The 20,326-nt window shown below is 42.7% G+C and overlaps 2 protein-coding genes, 1 long non-coding RNA gene and 1 other non-coding gene across 5 annotated transcripts; 2 read left to right on the forward strand and 2 right to left on the reverse strand.

Annotated features, from left to right (window-relative positions):
* Window positions 1–1,219: 1,219 nt before the first annotated feature.
* On the reverse strand, window positions 1,220–3,818 carry LOC136473955 (uncharacterized). Its single transcript, XR_010762817.1, has 3 exons — window positions 3,588–3,818; window positions 3,439–3,502; window positions 1,220–1,279 (listed from the first exon to the last, which is right to left on the reverse strand). It is a non-coding gene; the product is annotated as an uncharacterized lncRNA (long non-coding RNA).
* Window positions 3,819–12,969: 9,151 nt separating this feature from the next.
* On the forward strand, window positions 12,970–13,042 carry TRNAF-GAA (transfer RNA phenylalanine (anticodon GAA)). The gene has a single exon. It is a non-coding gene; the product is annotated as a tRNA-Phe (tRNA).
* Window positions 13,043–14,740: 1,698 nt separating this feature from the next.
* On the reverse strand, window positions 14,741–17,555 carry LOC136473956 (mitogen-activated protein kinase kinase kinase 3-like). Of its 2 annotated transcripts, none has more exons than XM_066471572.1 (9): window positions 17,439–17,555; window positions 17,226–17,288; window positions 16,781–16,941; window positions 16,615–16,690; window positions 16,180–16,239; window positions 15,979–16,086; window positions 15,667–15,831; window positions 15,346–15,464; window positions 14,741–15,250 (listed from the first exon to the last, which is right to left on the reverse strand). In XM_066471572.1, exons 1-9 carry the CDS (start codon window positions 17,502–17,504, stop codon window positions 14,998–15,000), a joined length of 1,071 nt encoding a protein of 356 aa, XP_066327669.1. In that variant the 5' UTR covers window positions 17,505–17,555; the 3' UTR covers window positions 14,741–14,997. The 2 variants fall into 2 exon arrangements, with proteins under 2 accessions (XP_066327669.1, XP_066327668.1); XM_066471571.1 differs by having other exon boundaries at window positions 14,741–15,253.
* A 1,542-nt stretch (window positions 17,556–19,097) lies between these two features.
* On the forward strand, window positions 19,098–19,649 carry LOC136470148 (uncharacterized). Its single transcript, XM_066468095.1, has one exon. The coding sequence runs from the start codon at window positions 19,098–19,100 to the stop codon at window positions 19,647–19,649; it is 552 nt and encodes a 183-aa protein (XP_066324192.1).
* Window positions 19,650–20,326: the final 677 nt, after the last annotated feature.

A 20,326-nucleotide genomic window follows, 5' to 3' on the forward strand; every position in this document is an offset into this window, starting at 1 on the left:
GGGACTATTGAAAAGTGACTAACGACTAGTTGAGCTATACTAGTTCATTTTGGATGCCCATGTAAGTTAATTCATTCATTCAGGTCTTGTTTGGATGCACTACACCACAACACCAAGATTAGCGATGGACGGTCTAACGCTAAAAGTGGCTACAGCGACAGACAATCTGACGCTAAAAAGTTATAGCGTCAGACTTCTGCAGACGCTGTAAGTCCTATCGCTAAAAATCTTTAGCGTCAGACAGTACTTTTAGCGTCAGACGGTCCGTTGGCCTGAATTTTTTTAGCGACAGACAGTCCATTGCTACTTTTTGGCGACAGATGCTCTGTTACAAGACATATACCGACAGAACATCCAACAGTCCTTGAATTTATAGCGACAGATTATCCTACAGGACAATATAAATATATAAAAAAAATAAATACAATGAGAAAATATGTAGCACATATCATACCCAGATTCAAGCTTAAGGTCCATCACAAAAAGATATAAAAACACATACATCACATGGAGATCAATACATATATAACATACAATCTTGCACAGTACATCATCCAGATCGAAGATGTTCTAAACCCTAAACAGTTATGATCAAAAGGACACGTGTCATAAGAGCACAAGAATGTGTAACAGACAAACTTGCTTCCAATTATAACTTAGAATGCAAGTGACTGGAAGCCTAGAAAAGGTGAAGAACTAACTGTAAGAGGCCACCCTTTCAAGGTCAAATTGTTCCCCGCCTGATTAGAACCTGCCAAGCATGAAAACAAAGATGGAAAAGTATGTTACAAACATAACAGTGCAGCCCTTGCGTTGTTCGAGAAAAAAAACAGTGCAGCCCTTAAAATCTCCATTAGACATGTAGACTGAAGAATATCCCAAGGTTATATTTTTATTTTGAATTCTACACTCAAAAGGGCTTTAGTTGTGAAAAAAAAACAAGTGACTGTACTAAACATAAGCATCAAATAACATGAGAGTTCGATGTCAGACACCTGATGCTCCAAATAGTGATCCATCTACACCTACAGCTCTCAGGTTCAAAGCTACATTTGTTTCTGCCTTCATATCCTGATAGAAACTTCCCCCATCAATTACGGCCTGCCAAAAGCAACACTAGAGCCAAAAGCAACACTAAAGCTACATTTGTTTCTGCCTTTATACAATCATTTCTAGGAACTCAAAAACCAAAAGCAATGGCTTGCCAACACTGAGCCTCCACCAGGTTATCTGCAGAACCATTTTCTAGAAACTCAAGCCAAAGACTGCCCAACACTTCCTGAAAAATATAACAAACATGTAATTAGGCTGCATTGAGCATGGTCTATGGCAGTAAGAACTGAGAAATGAAATCTAGTACTTGAGCATTTATTTTATAAGTGTCACTATTTTTTACTAATACTGTTATTGTACCAGACCTGAATTACAGACATCAAAATGCCCAGATGGCAAGCAGAGCATCAGTGGAACTTTACACCCACATATATTTCAAGGATGGTGGCAAAAAGTAACAACATCAAATCTGTTCAAGCCTTAAGGATTGTGTACATTGTTTTCTGACTGCCTAACTCTTTACCGTGCAGGCTAACTGACAAAGAAGCTTGGATAGTAAAAATCAAGGCAAATGGTTTCATAGTATTTCTCTAATCAGGTTTGGCATAGAAGGGCCCATCTACCTTACTCCAAAGGGAGACAAAGGTGGTGATTGGGTAGTCGACGAGGTGCACCAGAGAGTAACCAAGCCCGGAACAAACATCAGCTTACATGTTCATTTTTTTTGTGGGAAAATGTGATAGGATTCTAGCAACACAGTCAAACATTTCCAGAAGTCATTCAGACGCCATTTCCAACTTCTTTGTGTGGGGTCAGGACGTGGTATCAATTTCAAGGAACAAAATTGCACTAACTTCCCTATCGAGACCAGCAAGTGAAGTAAGACTTTCCTTTTTGTAACAGGCAACATTGTTCAATCTTGAAAGAATTTACTGCTTCCATGTTCCAGCAGTAGTGTAACTCCCATTTAGCAATTTTTATAAACTATATGAGATGGAAATCTAATTGGCTCTCATGAAAGTGATTTCCATTTATTTTTAAGCAGATTGGACATCAGTATCTTGCACTTCAGAACTTGTATTCGGCTGACAGAGGGGTGAAACACAAAAACCTATCTGTCTTTTCAACTATTGTTGTGCTTCCTTTGTTAAGGTTGTTTGTGGTTGGAACTAAAGATGGATTCCTCAAAATGTGCCACTAGGTGCTTCACCAGTACTATTAAAACAGAGAGAAACAAAAAAACACATGCTACCATACATACTCCATACACCTATCACCCAGGACAATACAAATATTCCTAAGGAACCCCAGGAGCACTAAACATTTCTATAAGTGATTCCTGATTGTCACTTATCACCAATCATTTGTTTCCTAGTGTTCATGAGGCAAAACAAGAAATTCACAACACATACAGTGTGACGCCCTGTATAGCCAGAAAGTGAAGCCAAGGATCCCTAAGCGAAATCATTCTAAATACCATCTTCCAGAAATCCTCTCACTACTTGCTTATAAGCATTGATAATGTTCTGATTGGGCAAAAAGGTAACATCTTCATAAGAAAGCAACACACCTCGATGCTATTTCATAATTCATATAGACTAGTTCTTTAGTTCCCACAACAAGGCTTAGGATTGATTCCAAATTTACAGGATTGCAACTTGATGAAAAGGAATACTCAATATTGGAACACCGTTCCAATCACCTATAGAAGTCAATAAGCACTTGATTATCAGCAAAATATTGCATCTAAGCATTCACATGGCACCAACTAATGCTGCCTACCCATGCTTTTGTTGGAACAAAATCTCTCTCTACCATTGTGCTCTAAATAGGTAGTAATCCTTTGAAGACTAACTGAGGGGCACCTTTAATTCTAGCTTTACTCTGCCTAATTCGCTGCAGACCTGGGACGGATAGGATTCTGGTGGGTTATATGTGGGTAGTTGGGTAGGCATAGGTAAAGAGGCTTTACTGTACTCTGAAACCCCAGAAGCTGCAACTCACCCTCACATGAAAAATGTACAGCTGTAAAGTGTCCGAACCATTTAGTTAATCAAATTGACATTGCAGATTTGAACTAAAAAATAAAATTTGAACTAATTGTCAAGTTCATATAATAATTTTAAATGACGGCGCCAAGTGACCCATTATAATTATTGCTAGCTACTGGTGACATTTAAATTCCTTATTCTATTTGCCACGGCAACCAGTTGGTTATTACTCTAGTACTTTGTCCATCAATGTAAGACGATCTCATGCACTAACTAAAACCTGCTCACCACCCAGCAGTACTACTAGCTTGTACTTGCATATGTAATTGAGCTGTTATTTTCTGTTCACTTGTAGCCTCTATTCACTTTGTCAGCCTCTAATTTAGGGACATACCTGCAGTGCCCTTGAGAGGTGTACTAGATGCCTTCTTGCATTCCTTCTTCTTGCATTCCTTTATCTATCACAGATATGTTTAATTAGGACATTGGTCATGCATCACAGATCAAAACAAAATGAAAATTATGTCAAGTCTAATTTATTACTTTATTGTATGGCCATGCAATGCTCATCTTGAGAGCACTAGCCATAGTCTGCATCTCGCCATAAGTCCGAGGCAGCATAGCATCCCTTCTCATCACAACATTGACAACTACTTCACAATATTCATTCCCAAGAGGCTGGCCTCCTACCATGGTGGTTGGATTAGTTGAAATGACTGTTCCCCTAGCCACAGCTAACTCAGATCTCAATATAGCAAATAATATCACATCCTTTCCAACCTGAAATAAATGATGCGCCCATAAGAATTTTAAAGCAAGGAACGTATATGAAACCACAAAAGAATGTACGAAGACAAGAAGATTACAAGGTTATCATGAAAGCGAGGGCCATCATTTGTTGCTGTAGTTGTCTTGTTTATAGGTGAATGGGCTGCATCATGTCTATGGGGGAGCAAGCTCTCATTAGTTTCAGCCTGCAGTAAAGATACACTCATGAGAACTATTTAAAATCACAGAGAAACATTGCTGCAGCATTGCAAGATTACATGTGTATCATTTGTAAAGTGAGGGAGGATATCATTTGTTGGTGTAGTAGTCATGTTAATAACTGAACGGGCTACAACAGGCCTAGGGGGCAGCAAGCTCTCTTCCATTTCAACCTGAAATAAATGATGTACTCATGAGACCTATAAAGCATGGAACATTTTTGAAATCACAAAGACAAACATTGCAGCAGAAAGGCAAAATTACATGTGTATCATTTGCAAAGTAAGGGTGGATATCACTTGTTGGTGCAGTAGTCATGTTCATAGCTGATCGACCAACAGCAGGCCTAGAGGGGGGCAAGGTCTCTTCCATTTCAACCTAAAATAAATGATGCGTTCATGAGAATTGTAATGCAGGGAACATTTTAAAATCACAAACAAATACTTTGCAAGGGCATAGGAAGATTACATGTGTATCATTTGCAAAGCAAGGGCGAACATTTGTTGCTGTTGTAATGTTCATAGCTGATCGGGCTGTAGCATGCCTACGGGGGAGCAAATTCTCATGAGTGTCAACCCAATCACACTTGAAAAGAACAACATTTCCTTTGTGGTTATAGTTCAATTCAACAATCTCCTTTATAATGCCATAATAAGTCTTGTTTCCTATTATGACATTATCATTATCACCCCTCTGAAAGCATGTGGACTCTGCAACTAGAGCGACGCCACTATTTTGGATAGACCTACCCACATCATAGGACTCAGTGTGAAAATCAAATCCATTTATTGTGTAGCTACTATATTTTTGTGCACTCATAATTGGTGCCTTGGCTAAGATTTGTATCTCATCTGGTACTTCCTCACATATTTCTTCCACCTATGATTAGTAAGAAATATTATTAAGGTAAATGAGAAGTTCAACTTAGATAACATGTGTTAAGTTCTCTTTCTACTTACATGTGACCTAAACCACTCATGGAATTGTTCGTGCTGCATTCGGTTGATAGCTTGTTGGTTTCGAACACCAATTGAAGATAGATAGCGAGCATACTTTCTGCAAAGGTCAATTTTATCATCTTACCATTGCAAGAGAATCTAAACATATGGTGTGAAGTGAAACAGATTACTTACTCCAAGTAAGGCCCTATATTTGTATAGTTGAACAAAACATATCTATGTGCTTGCAGCCAAGTCTTGTGGTCTAAACTCACTGTGCACTTCCTAGCTAAACCCCGACCAATGCTAGCAAAGAAAGGCATTGTGGAATTTTCAGCTTGCAGTTCTTCAACATTTCTAAGTGCTTGGTTGTGTAAATAGTGTCCACATAGTGTAAGGCTCTCATAAAACATAGAACCCTCCATAATTGATCCCTCCGGATGGCTTTTTGTACGAACATCACCTTTCAATCTCATCAAAAACCTATACAAATATAATAGGCTCATTATGTTGTAAAATAGTATGTATTTTTTTATACGTATGCTGCAATACGCTCATAGAAATTACCTCTCAACAGGCCACATGCTACGGAAATGTACTGGACCAGCCAGTCTTGCTTGTGCAGGAAGATGGACCATCAGATGTACCATAATGTCAAAAAAGGAGGGCAGGAATATAGTCTCTAGAAGGCTTAATGTTTCAGCTATTTCAGCCTCTAGACTATCCATATCACTTTTGCGGAAAACAGAAGCACAAATTTTCTTGAAGAAATGACTAACACGAATCACTATAGCACTAACTACTTCTGGCAATACTTTCCTCACAGCAAGCGCTAGTAAGTGTTGTAGAACGATGTGGCATTCATGACTCTTAAGGCCAAACACCTTTCTCTCATTGACATGAACATTGTGACGTATATCAGATGCATAACCAGCAGGAAACTTTACCCCTTTCAGTACTTCACAAAATAATTTTTTCTCATCAGGACTCATTGTATATGGTGCAGGTGGTAAATAAAATTGGTCTTCAACATCAACAGGGTGGAGATCACTTCTAATACCTAAAGTTTGAAGGTCTAAGCAAGAATTCAGATTATCCTTAGATTTCCCATCGGTACCCAAGAATGTATTAACAAAGTTCTCATACACATTTTTCCCTATGTGCATGACATCAAAATTATGTCGCAGCATCAGTTCCTTCCAATAGGGAAGTTTAAACCAAATAGACCTCCTTTTAAAAATGACTAATGGCTCCCCTTCCTTGCGTTTCTTCCTTGGTGGCTTCTTTCCATATGGATCCTTGCCAAAAACTGTAACAATATCTTTAGTACACTCCAACACTTCCTCCCCAGAGAGTGGAGTAGGTGCCTACCTAAATTCAGTTGAACCAAACTTGTCTACATCAAACCTAAATGGGTGATTTTCATCCATAAACCTACGATGACCCATATAGCAAGTCTTGCTGCCATTACCAAGTCTATGTGAACAAGTATATGAGTGGCAATCAGGACATGCCGCTTCACCAGCAGTGACACAACTAGATGCATAGCCTAGACCTAGGAAATCTGTAATAGTCCACAACACTGCTGCTCGTAATTGGAAGTACTCACCCTTCGATGCATCATAAGTTCTAACCCCCTTAACAAACATATCTAACAAATCATCCACAAGTGGCTAGAGAAAAACATCCATATCACTACCAGGAGCATGTTTTCCAGGAATTAGCAAAGAGAGTATGAAATTTGATTACTTCATGCACATTGATGGTGGAAATTGTAGGGAATACATATACCAGGCCAAATGCTATAGCTAATACTTTGGGTTCTATAAGGATTAAAACCATCGGTGGCAAATGCAAGATGTATATTTCTGCTATCCTTAGCAAACTCAGGATGTTTAAGATCAAAGTCTTTCCATAGAGGAGAATCTATAGGATGCCTAAGAACATCATCTCTTGTTCTCTCCTCATCATGCCATCTTGTTAGACTTGCTGTTTTAGAACATAGAAACAATCTTTGGAGCCTTTTCTTTATCGGAAAGTACCGAAGAACCTTCTTAGGAACCTTGTACACATGTTTCCCATCTAGACTCTTCCTAGCTGATTTCCAACGTGAAACCTCACACTTTGGACATGATTCAGATTTTTCATATTCCTTCCAATATAGAATGCAATTATTGTCACATGCATGAATACTAATGTACCCAAGTCCTATGGACTTAATCAATTTCTTAGTTTCATAGTAGTTTTTGGGTAGTGTTGAACCCTTAGGTAAGACATCATTAAATAGATCTAGTATAAGGTCAAAACTTTTGTCAGTCCATCCTCCAAGGAGCTTGATGTGAAGTAGCCTAATCAAGAAACGCAATTTACTGTACTTCTTGCAATTAGGAAATAATTCTTGACTATTGGCTTCTACCAACTTTTGGAGGTCAACTAGTTCTTTAGGAACCTCAATAGAATTGTTGTCTTCGAAATCCCCTCTATCATCTAAACCACAAGCTAGGTCTCTAAGCAATGCAGATATGTCATCCTCTTCACTAGACTCTTCCACAAGATTAGCACCATCACCATTGTCGGTATTCATAAAAGAGGAACTAGCTTCCCCATGTAAGTTCCAAGTTGTGTACCCTTTTAGAAACCCATAACATATCAAGTGCTCTCGTATATCACTTGAGTCTCTCCAAAATGAGTTAACACACTTTCTGCAAGGGCATAGTATCTTGTCCCCTACTGCTGAATTTCTAAATGCAAAAGCTAGGAAACGGTTGACCCCTTGTAAGTATGCCTTTGTGTGCCTAGCATCACTATTGATCCATGATTTTTCCATGAGTCTTTGTGGGGACTGAGTGTGTACCTACAGTACTTGAATCTGTTGGCTGCAAACAATGCGAAGAGGACGACGTCGATGCAGCAGATCTACAACTCGTAGGGTTTAGTGAGCCAGCTCCATAGTACTTTCACCTAGGGAGCTAAAATGAATAGGAAAGAATAAATCAATTATGCCTGCTTGTAACACTGGAAAACAACAATCTCTTAATATTACTAAATATATCAAGACCTTGGTAATTGTAGGATGATCTCTTGAACTTAGACATGCTGGATGTACTCAACTATAAGTGAAACGAAGCATGTTCAGAAAGCATGGAAATTAATTTCTTCAGTAGCTAGCAAAAAAATTTGATGCACAAAGCTGCACGTGTGCTACAGCCTCAAAACTTTTACCACACATACATACATACATTCAGAACTCATAGTTAATTTAGGTCACAAAATTCTCAGGATGGTTGTTCAGTAAGAAACAAATATAGAAGCCCCAAAAAATTTCCAAAATAGTTTTGGGATTACAGTAAGAACAAGTACATAGACCCACAATTATTTTTCGAATGGTTTCAGTAAGAAGGAAACATGGGATTCAATACATTAACCTTTGACTCTGGTTGATGGTAAGATTACAACAACAAAACAAGAGCACAATTTACCCTTATAATTCATCTTCTTCATGCTAGTTGGACAAGGCATAGGGCATAAGGTATGAGGATTCGACGGGTAGTGTAAATGCTGGCCCGTCATAGCTCTAGTTTTTTCTAGACAGATACATACTAGAGCAACTCCAACCTAAGAGCTGAATATCCCCAACCTAAGAGCAACTCCAAGAGATGCCTAACCATAACCCAAAACAAAATTTTAGAAACTGAGGTATAAATTCCGCCTCCAACAGCTCCCCTTTGTTTCTCCCAAAATTACCACACCTCTAAATTTCTCCCCTGCACCCTGCATATTTGCAACACGCTGAAGTTCCCCCAATCCTCTCCCGTGCTTGTTTGCTAGCCCTTTGCCTGCTCTATGTAGGTCTCTCGTGAGTGTAGCGGTGGCACCCCTCGATCAGCGATTGCTGCCGGCGATGATGCAGATAAAAAAAAGGAAATATCACCAACGCCAATATTTAATTGCAATGTGGCTTATTTTTTGTTGAATTGTGATCCAAATTCAGTTATATACAAGATAAAGGCTAATTTCTGCCGGAGCGAAGCGAGGTCCGTCGCCGGGAGACTTGGGCCGAAGCGGGGAGGCTTGGGTCCACGTTAATACGGATCGTCGCCTATTAGGACATACCAATGGATCTACTGAACCGAGGAGTTGGTGATACTAATCGTCTACTACTGAATTCCAGCGAATCCTACTACAATCGAGTTACGCATGTTAATTTGACTAACCATCTACTACTGAACCGAGGAGTTGGTGATAAAAAATACAAGGAAATATCACCAGCCGGCGATGAAGCTTATTTTTAGCTTTCAGCACATGAAAGAAAGAGGCAGGGGAGAGCATTTGGACATACCAATGGATCTGCAACAGAAGCACGAATCGGAGTCACGGAGAAGGCAGAACCACTCCTAGTCGTGTGCTCCACCAGCGAAGTCGCGGAGATGGCAGAACTGCTCCTGCTTGCGTGCTCCACCATCGCGTGCTCCAGGTGCGGGGCAGGCGGCACCAGGGGGTCAGCAGGGCTCCAGGCGGCACTCCCACGAGGACAGTTAGGCGGGGCCGGCGGGGTTCCTGGCAGCGCTGTAGGGTGGGCGGCGCAGTAGCGTTGGGCGATCACAGAGCAGGCCGGCGTGCTGAGTCACGGCACGGAGCGGTAGGAATTGGGGGCGGGCGGGATTTGGAGCGAGCAGGGCGGCAGGCGCAGAGCTTTGGGCGGGGCGGGGCGCTGGATTTGACTGCGGCCGCGCGCTGAGAGGGAGAGGGCGACCGACGCGATTTGGGACGGCGCGGCAGGCGGGAGTAAGGCAGCGGCGGCGGGATTTGAGATTGGAGTGGAGGTGAGAAGCATTAGGGTTTGTCAATTGTCACTGTATTTGTGGGTCCACGTTAATATTTTGCGTGTGAACTGAAAGCAAGCAGGCGCGCGAGCTCAATGTAAGCTCGGCGGGTGAGCTGGGTGGGGGCCACTTCTTTTTAGCGTCAGATAGATTGACGCTGTATATTCTTTTAGGGACAGACGAATTGCCGGTATACATGATTATCTATAGCGTCAGATAGTGGATCACTAAATCAGGATTCAGCGACAGATCATCTATGAGATATCTTTAGCGTCAGATCGTCCATCGAGAAACAAAATTTTTAGCGTCAGATGTCTGACGGCATTGCGGTGTTGCGGTGTAGTGATGCCCATGTATCCACCTCAATCATATGTGTTGGGATGTATCCATCTCAATCAATGGGATTAATTGAGGTAGATACATGGGCATCCAAACAAGTTCTCATTTGGATGATTACAAATGAAGTTTAGATGACCAATATTTGGTACCCGCGGCCTCCGATGAGCAAGCGCTAAGTGATGGAGCGTGCACTAATCCCGGTCATCCTTCCTCCAGGTTTCTAAAAGAAGTCTTTGAACAGTGACAGTCTGCGAAGCATAACTTTGACTACTTATTTTTATAAAAAAATTATTGAAAAGTTATATATGTATATTTTTATGAAAGTATTTTTCAAGATAAATATATTTATATGGTTTTCACTTTCCAAAGTCAACAACTAAAAGATTATCTATGATTTATATTTCCAATGTTTAACCGTCCAAAACGATTTATTTTAAGAACCCGGAGGGAGTATTTGATTACGCCTCCCAAACCCTGTCCTGAGCTCGCGGGGCTGTTAATCCAAAAGTTAGCACAACGTACGTGGGCCAGGGTTGTCTTACGTTGTCCATCAGCCACGACACGATCAGGGGCACGTACGGTGAACGAGCACGGACCTTCTCAGAATGTACGCGTGGAGCCGTGGAGCTGCCTTGCACTTTGTTCACAGTTCACCGTCGATCACAGCCGTGTGCACCCAACTCCTGCCTCTGCAGGAGACCAGATGTGTCTGTTAGTGTCAGCGTATGCCCGTGGCCCAGCACGATACGACACGAGGCAAGTCAGCCTTTCAGGGGCCAAGTCATAAAGGGAAGCATGTGGTGTGCGATGCCTTTTGGGCTGACGGCCAGGTGAGGTGAGTAGGCGAGTTCATTCGGTCGGTCCCATGATCATGCGCGTCAGCGTGTCTTGGATCCCGTTCCCGTATCCTACAGCCTCGCATGGACCGCGCGTGCAACATGCCTATGCCTGCAAGGATCCCACTCGATGCGATGCGATGCAATGCACTGGCACCTGCATTGCATGGTTCTGGTTCTGCCACCTATACTACGTTCATTTCATCAGTACGTGTCCAACACTAGATTCCAATCAGACTGTTCATTATCGAATTATTAGTGGGCGACGAACACCGATTAATCAGTCCTTTTTCCACGCTTGCTTATGTCCTAAACTGGAGGGAGCACTTGATGAGCAAAGCCGCGCCTTCGCTATACCTTCTCTCTCTCTCCATTGATGAAAACGCATGCTAAGAGACGCAGTAGCTAAGTAGTTAGGTTTGTCAACACATCCAGGTTAGACTGGCCACAGCGTAGCCGATGCTGAAAATCATCATGCTCATGCCACCGGCCTCTTTCGATGCCTAGAAAACCATAGAGCACACAATGTCAGCACCAATGCTAAATTCTTGTGGGACCAACTCAGTACAAGATTCTTTGATATCTCTTACCTTCACTTGAGAAAAAAATAGTAATTTTATTCATTGAGCGTCGATGCATGTACATGACTCAAAGATTCCAGCATCGCCTCCTGCGGTGGTATGCTTCGATGCCTGGATCTCTCTCTTCATTCAGGCATCGGTTGCACACCACGTTGTAGCTAGTCTTACATTATTGATGATTGGTAAGTTGTGTGTGTGTGTGTGGTGGTGGTCGGGGGGGGGGGGGGGGGGGGGGGGGGGGGCGGGGGGGAGGGGGGGGGGGGTCGTAGCATATCATTTTTTTTAGGGGAATCGTAGCATATCGATTTGGTAGATAAACAAAGGGTTTTTGCTATGTACGATAAGACGACTCCATTTAGACGGTGTAAGAACAACTCCAGATGTTTCCTATAATTGACTTGCTAAAATTAATAACATTTAGCCAATTAATAAAATAAATAGCAACCTTAATTTATTTTTCTCTCTAATAGTTTTCTATATTAGCTTCCTAAATGATTGGGAACCCTGAACTATTTCTAACCAACCAAACTTTTTTTATAATAGTTCCTTTGTCTATTATTGCTTTCTCGCCCGAAACACTTTATTTTCTTAATTTACTTATGCGTCCAATTTACTCTGGTATCCCGAGAAGAACATCAAACAGGGAGCGAATATAGAGTTCCTATATTGACTGCAGAAATTTATGAGTTGGAGGGGAGATTTACCAAGCTCTTATTTTTAAGAAGTTGTTTTACCAAACTGTTGGAATGATGTTTTTGTACTTTTTGCCAAAAATCCAAATAGAAAGTTCGTTTAGGAAATTCCTGAAGCTGCTCTTAATATCCAACTCTCACTCATTTCTCCTTTTGGAAAAGAAAAGCTTGGGTAGGAGGATTATCATTTCAGCATAGCTAGAACTGTCTACAGCCTTTTATCATTATTAGTAGCAAACATGTGACACGTGCAATTTGTTGTGTGGTACTCGTGCCAATAACAATAAGCTAGTTGGTTTTGTTGGATTTAATCAGGTTTAGCCCAGCCTTAAATTAAATAAATTCTAAAGTCTATAACAAATGTTAGTGTAATAAAAGATTAATCTAGTATAGGAAATTGACTCAGCTTAAATGGATGCATATAAATCATAAGTTTAAGAAAGGTGGAAGGCAATCCACATACCCGCATGTGTGCCAACGCGAAAGGGATTAGACATTCGGTCCATAAGATGAGTGGTATGACGACAACGAAGATTTTACAGCTCTAAACTCAAATCGAGAATGATAGAGTGAGAGACCAAGGACTAAGGAACAGAAGAAGACGAGAGAGTTTCACAAGATAGCAATAGATATATAATATTCTTAGTCAGGCAACCGTGTAAAGGCTTGGAATTAACTTGACCTTAAGATTACTAAATATATAAAATTGAGTTTTACCGTAGACAAATAGCGGGGATAGCTCAGTTGCGAGAGCGTCAGACTGAAGATCTGAAGGTCGCGTGTTCGATCCACGCTCACCGCAATGTGTTCTCGACTTCCCGTTTTACTTTCTTTTTCTTTTTTATTAAACCCATTTACACTTTGACCAAGCGTGTCTTTTTCTTTTTCTTTTTTTATTAAACCCATTTACACGTTGACCAAGCGTGTTCTCGAGTTCCCATTTTGGCCAATTGTGGGTGATCACTTTCCACAACATGTTCCTCCTGATAGCATAGGTGCTAGTTGAATGGGCAAACAGACCAGCCAGAAGAACTGACACCTTCGGAATCATGCTATTGTCGAGTTGTTTACTCGTTTATATTATTAGACGTGCTAGTGGTTGTGGTTGGAGTTTTCGTCGGTTTTTCTCGCTAAAAACCATGAATGAATTGTTTCAATACAGTTGTCAGTCGATTTGTTAGTTGATCAGTTGTTGTACTAAACTTATGAGGGTGGTGTAGAGTGTAGACGCACCCCCATCTAGTTGTGTGGTTTTTAGGGTACTTGTTTCTATTTTCTCTCCTTTTGAAAAAAAAAAGCTTGTATACTATCTTTTTCTGGATAGATACTTCCTTCATTTAGACCGTTTGATATAAGGACAATTATTAGCAAATAAAAAATAGCCAAAATTAGCCCTAGCCAATTCAAACAGGAAAACTAATAGGTGAGCTAACTTTTTGTCCAAGCCTCCAACTAGTTATTAACCGATTAACTTATCAATACCGAACTAATTTGGATTAATTTTCAATCTCAACTAGTAACTAGTCTTAGCTAATCCAAATAGATGTTTACACTACTACCTTTATAATCTTTTATAAGACGCGACTTAATATGACACGGTCTCCCGAATTATGCTTTGATCATTTATTTATTTTATACTATACTATTGGGGTTATAAACTTATGAAAATTGAATAGCATATTGATTACAAATCTAATTGTGTCAAGTTTGTATTATAATAGTAAAAAATTGTTAGCTAAATTATTAGACAAAGTTTTTAAAATTTGAATCTTTGATACGTGTATGCGCCTTATAAAATATCATGGAAGGAGTAGTAGTTAAATATGGCCCAATATGAAATCAACTGACACTGGTGGGCAAAGCTCTTCGACGGCGCAGCTTGTGCAGAAAACCGTGGAAAGAGGCAAACGTCTGGGTCTTGGCGGGTTTTAGGGACCTTAGGTCGCTAACGGTGCTTCTATGTTAGTTTATGTTTTTCTCTTCGAAAGGGGTTCTGGGCACGGTGCTACCTCTGGGGTAAGTTGGTTGTAATACAGGCTTTGTTCTTGGTTGTCTTGGCTTTTCTGCTTCACCGGGTCCTCGTTTTAGTAATTGGTAATTACCGTTCCTGAGTGTTGTAAGGTTTTCTATTCCCTGTTAATGAAATACGTGTTAATGGCACGCTCGAAAAAAAAAACTGACAGGGTCAATACGCAATATATCACACCAAACCTGCAACTCCAGTGTCTAGGCGTTTAGAGTACTTTGCTTCTTAGCGATCTAGGTTGAGTTAAACGCTGCCATCTGAAAGTCTGAATAGCCATATACATCTAGTTACCCTCTCAAAAGAAAAGCCAGTCCAGCTACTGAAAATTGACTGGCTCACATGGTCCATCCATGTGTCCTGTCACCTGGCTCACAGCTAGTCACAACATAAACATGCAGGTGAAGAAACTTCAGATGTGCATATTTCTCTTACTTTATTTATATATATGAATAAAAAAAGGCATACTTATTTAGTTATTTTACATAAAGAATCATCGGTATCGTCATATTTAATATATACACGGTGTACAGTGACCATTTACAACACCTGCACATAGTTGACAATCATCAGCTACACCTTTTTCATCTACACAATAAATCAGATCATGAGCAATCAGGATTCCCAGTTACCAAGGATTTATCAACGCAAACATCTCCTGGATCACCTAACTTTGCCGTGAAAAATATCGATAACTGATAGTCTCCTACAGCTCTACAGAATACAGATCATAATCAGAATCTCTTTGGGGAGCCATATGGGCTTTGTGGTCTCTGGCTGATGTCGCGCCAAGGATCTGGAACTGGGTCGCTTCCTCTCATCTGGTTCTGCATGTAACTGACTGGGTTGTTGTGGGCTGCAGATCCCGAGGAGAATGCCAGATGTGATGGGGAAGCAAGGTAGCTCCAGTTCGATTGCTTCAACTGGCGTAACGGGCTTGAGCATGGAGACACTGGGAGAGACATGTTTGCTCTCACATCAATATGCCTGCTGCAGGATGATGGCAGAGTTATCAGTCAGAATACTGGGTGTTATTGGATGAACCGGAAACCAGAATGGTCAGTAAATGCAGGTTACTGTGCCTGGAAGTTTTGTGGGGTGAAACGCATGCTGAGGAAGATCCCATAAAACCTCGCGCTCTTATCCCTCCAATGTCCCGCAGAGGAGCAATGCTTCTCTTCAATGAAGGTTCTTTGTTGGACTGCAAACAAATTTAAGGCTATCAAGATCATTGCAAACAAACATTAAGTCATTAACATGACCGGAAAAGCTTCTAAGAAACTATTACAATCTTTATTAAAAATGGATAAGCAGGTAGGTAAGTCACTTTTTTATGACATGCCTCTGCAGGAGAAAATAGTCTGTTTCTCAAAGTGGTATTGCATTTGGCCCCCACTTATTACCTGATTGTCTTGAACAAAAGGATGACGCAGCAATTGAGTTGGAGATGGGCGCTGCGCTGGATCACGTTTTAAGCACAAACTAAGGAAATCTTTCCCTTCTTTAGAAAATATCTCTGGGATTTCTGGCATATCGTTAGTGTTAACTATCTTAAACATTGCAGGTACCTGAAAGCCACATGTTGAGGCAAAATGGACATTAGCACCAAAAATTCATGAAGTACATGCTAGTTACTTTGACTATAAGAAGCAAAGTGACTGATCCAAGTTGGATGGAAATATTTCAGTAAAATGTAACAAAATGTGAAGACATACATCTTCATACTGATGCCAAGGATGTCTCCCAGTTCCCATTTCAATAATTGTGCAGCCAAGGCTCCAGATATCAACTTCAAAACTGTACCCATTTTTATTCATTATAACCTGAAGAATTTGAAGTACTTCACACAACTTTTCTTGAAGATAGAAACCATACATGGCAAACTCTTCAAATGTCATTGATAGAAAACAGCATACCTCAGGAGCCATCCAGTATGGGCTTCCTCTCAATGAGTGTATTTCAGCTAAAGATGTTATCTGCTTCATATAAGCAAATAATGTGAGATAGGGGGAAAAAACTCAAAATGATCTCCTTTTGGCTAGTTGCCTTTTTATATTGCAAAAAGATCATCTGGTAGCAATCGGGGTCATGCTTGCTTCAGTTATATTATGATGCTATGGAGTGCAGAAAACAGAATATGACCATCAACATCCTTCACAGGGAAAAGTGTCTATAAAATGAGATTCAATCTAGGAGGATCTAGGTGTACAAACTACGACACCTGGTTGGCTAGCCATGGAGACAAACTATAGCCTAGCTAAATGCAAGTGTGGGGGTGAGGTTCCAATAATGCTCCTAAACACAGGCACACACAAAAAAAAAGTCCGGAAAATGGAAAGAAACTGCATTACATGTTTAGCCATGCCAAAATCAGCAAGTTTGACTTCGCCATTTGGGCCAACAAGTACGTTTGCTCCTTTTATGTCTCTGCCAAATAAAGCATTATGAAGTGTTATACTAATGCTTTGTTCAACTTTAACTTTAGAAACAGAAATAGTGTGAAATCATTCACAGTACCTGTGCACAGTTTTCCTACCATGCAAGTAGGCAAGTCCAGAAAGAATCTGCTGAGTATAGTTACGAATCACAGGTTCCTTAAAAGGACCATAGTCTCTAAGCAATTTATGGATTGAACCTCCAGAAACATACTCAAGATAGATGGACAGTGCCTCATCAGTCTGCCCAAAATCATATAGTATTAGGAAAGTCTAAGCATAATCAGCACTTCATGTAGAAAGTTTATGTACATTCGTTTGATACCAAAGGCAACAATTTTTTTTCTTGGCATGAAATGACTTAATGGGCAACAGTTAGAAAGAAGTTCAAAGAAAAAAAGGCAAATGAGAAGGGAATAGGCAACAGTAGTGGCTTGACACACTACATAAGCAATATTGCATAACAAAAATTTTGTGGTCGCAGGGAACTCAAATGGTATAGTTATCAGTTGCATCATGGAACTCACCAGTTCACTTCCATAGTATTGCACAATGTTTTGGTGTGAGAGTTGTCTAAGCATATCTACTTCCTGTGGTACAAGAATTGTACAAGTTAATAAAAAGAATCAACATGATTCAGGATCTACATCTCAGAAAGGCACATGCTACAGGTATTTACATCAATACAATTGCCTTTGATCTATAGAAGACTTATCAATGAAATTGGGGCATAAAATGACCTGCTTCAATTGTCTGAGGCGTTCTTTTGACTTTGAATCATCCAAAATAACTTGCACCTCCTTCATTGCGCAAAACTTCCCGCTTTCACTATATAAGACATGGTTAAGATCAAACACAACATTCTAATGATAGAAGAGCCAAGAGTGTAGAAGTTAGAAATGGTTCTCAGATTTCATTTAGTGTCATGCAACAAAATGAAAGATATATCATTTTTTTGTCAAAGAAAACAATAAGCATAACATGTATCTGATAGTTCTCATTTCCTGACTCCTTTAGCTCACTGAATTTGACATGGCAATCCAAATGACTCCAGACAGTCTAAATCGATCTTCCATATCAGATTATGTAAAAGTAATTTGCTGCCCTCCATGTAGCCGCTGCAGAGGCAGACGCCGAAAGGCTCTCCTGCCGCACTGTAGCCACAACAGGAGCATGCGCCAAAGTCAGCCCTACTGTCACATCTAGTCACTGTAGCAGCATGGCACCCTTGCACTAGGATTAGATGGGTAGAGTTCTATATATAACTTCCCACTGCAACTCAGAAAAGAGAGCGAGTTCAGTTTTGTCATCACCTCTGCAGAGCTCCGGTCAACGCTGGTGCTTGTGCTTCTTCCTCCCTTCTTCTACCTCTAGCCATAGTGTGTGGTCGGCAACGCCGGGGAGCGGTCGGCTCACCCGTTCCGAAGATCCAGGGGCCAACAAGTGGTATCAAAGCCGCACAAGCGCCGTCGCTGGACTAACCGCTAGCGATGACGGACGGTTTGGAGATGGGCAATAGCAGCGGCGCTGCTGTGGCTGCCCAGCCACGACAGGAGGTCGTCGTGCGCACAGTACGGGAGGTCAGCGGCACCAATTGACTGACACTGACTCGCACCAACTATGGCGAGTGGACGGTGACCATGAAGGTCAAGCTCAGAGCCCAACGGCTCTGGAATGCTATTGACAAGGGCACCGACAACGAAGAAGACGACATGTCAGCGTTAGAGGCTATCCTCGCTGTTGTACCAGCGGAGTACAGGGAGCCGTTGGGGGCGAAGAACTCTGCTAAGAATGCGTGGGAGGCCATTGCAGCGATACGCGTCAGTTCCGACCATGCAAAGAAGGCGACGGCCCAGCTGCTGAAGCAGGAGTACGCCGCCCTCAAGTTCAAGGATGGTGAATCGGTGGAGGACTTCTCCCTCCGCCTGCAGTCGCTCATCAGCAAGCTGAGAAGCCACGGCGTCACCATCGACGAAGAAGAGGCGGTCTCCAAGTACCTCCACTCTGTGCCGATGAAGTATATCCAGATCACTCTTTCCATAGAGACAATGCTAGACTTGTCCACCCTCACCATTGAGGATGTGACAGGCCGTCTGCGGGCGGTGGACGAGCGCATGGAGCAGGCCACAGCAACGACGGACAGCGGCAAGCTGCTGCTGGCAGAGGAGGAGTGGGCTGCCCGGAGGAAGAAGTCCGGGGAAGCTTCCTCCAGCCACGGTGGCGATGGCAAGCGCCGCGGCAAGGCCTCTTCGGAGAAGAAGAAGAAGGTCGACCCCAACGCCTGCCGGCGTTGTGGAAAGACGGGCCATTGGGCAAAAAAGTGCACAAATCGCAAGCAGGAGAAGAAGGTTGAGGCTCATTTAGCGCAGGCTGATGAGGATGATGAGGCCACTGTCCTGATGGCGACGTTCTGTGCACTGCATGACGTTAAGGCCAAGGAGAAGGGAGAGGTGACGGCGGTGGAAGGGCACGGCAAGGCTCTGAAGGTTGTCCACCTCGAAGAACCACGTGCCCAAGTCCACCTCGGACGTGTGGGCGGCGGACAGGAGCAGCAGTGGTACCTAGACTCCGGCGCCAGCAACCACATGAAGGGCTCCAAGGAAGCCTTCTCCGAGCTCGACGGCAACGTGACCGGCACGGTGAAGTTCGGTGACGGCTCAAGGGTGGCGATCCGAGGGCGCGGCACCATCATCTTCAGGTGCAAGAATGGTGAGCACCGCACGCTGACGGATGTGTACTATATCCCGCAGCTGCGTTCAAGCATCATCAGCATCGGGCAGCTGGACGAGCGCGGATGCGAGGTACTAATCGAGAGCGGGATCCTGAAGATTCTGGATCAGGAGCGGCGTCTTCTTGCGAAGGTAAAATGCTCACGTAATCGATTGTACCTGCTCGACTTGAAGGTAGAGCAGCCGGTGTGCCTGGCAGCACGGCACACCAAGAAGCCGTAGTTGTGGCATGTCCGGTTCGGCCATCTCAGCTTCGACGCACTCGGTCGGCTGGAGAAGATGGTCCGAGGGCTGCCCCACATCAAGCACGGAGAGGAGCTGTGTGACAGCTGCCTAGCCGGGAAGCAGGGGAGGCTGCCGTTCCCAAAGGAGGCCAAGTATCGCGCGGCGGACGCTCTCGAGCTCGTCCACGGCGATTCTACGAGCCAATCACGCCAGCCACAAATGGTGGTCGGCGGTACTTTCTCCTGCTCGTGGATGATTACAGTCGCTATATGTGGTTGCAACTCCTGACGAGCAAGGACGAAGCGGCGGCGGCGATCAAGAAGTTCCAGGCGCGCGCGGAGGCGGAGAGCGGCAAGAAGCTGCGCGTGCTGAGCACTGATCGCGACGGCGAATTCACTTCGGTGGAGTTCACTGCGTACTGCGCGGATCAAGGTGTGGTGCGACACCACACCGCGCCGTACTCGCCACAGCAGAATGACGTGTGGAGCGGCGGAACCAGACGGTGGTCGGCATGGCTCGATCCATGATGAAGGCCAAGGGCATGCCGGCAAGGTTTTAGGGTGAGGCGGTGATCACGACGGTGTTGATCCTCAACCGTGCGTCCACCAAGACCCTGAAGGGTAAGATGTCGTTCGAAGCTTGGTATGGGCGTAAGCCGAGCGTGTCCTTCCTCC

The sequence above is a fragment of the Miscanthus floridulus genome, chromosome 8, assembly GCF_019320115.1.
Source record: "Miscanthus floridulus cultivar M001 chromosome 8, ASM1932011v1, whole genome shotgun sequence".
In the NCBI taxonomy this organism is placed as follows: Eukaryota; Viridiplantae; Streptophyta; class Magnoliopsida; order Poales; family Poaceae; genus Miscanthus; species Miscanthus floridulus.

Bases quoted from the DNA above. Each gene is read 5' to 3' on its own strand.
- LOC136473956 (XM_066471571.1), bottom strand. From the start codon at position 17,504: ATGAAGGAGGTGCAAGTTATTTTGGATGATTCAAAGTCAAAAGAACGC. The intron at 17,289-17,438 runs GTCATTTTATGC...CTTGTACCACAG, and splicing joins GCCTCAGACAATTGAAGCAG to GAAGTAGATATGCTTAGACA. The intron at 15,832-15,978 runs GTATGTCTTCAC...TGTGGCTTTCAG, and splicing joins CTTGGCATCAGTATGAAGAT to GTACCTGCAATGTTTAAGAT.
- LOC136470148 (XM_066468095.1), top strand. From the start codon at position 19,098: ATGGCGACGTTCTGTGCACTGCATGACGTTAAGGCCAAGGAGAAGGGA.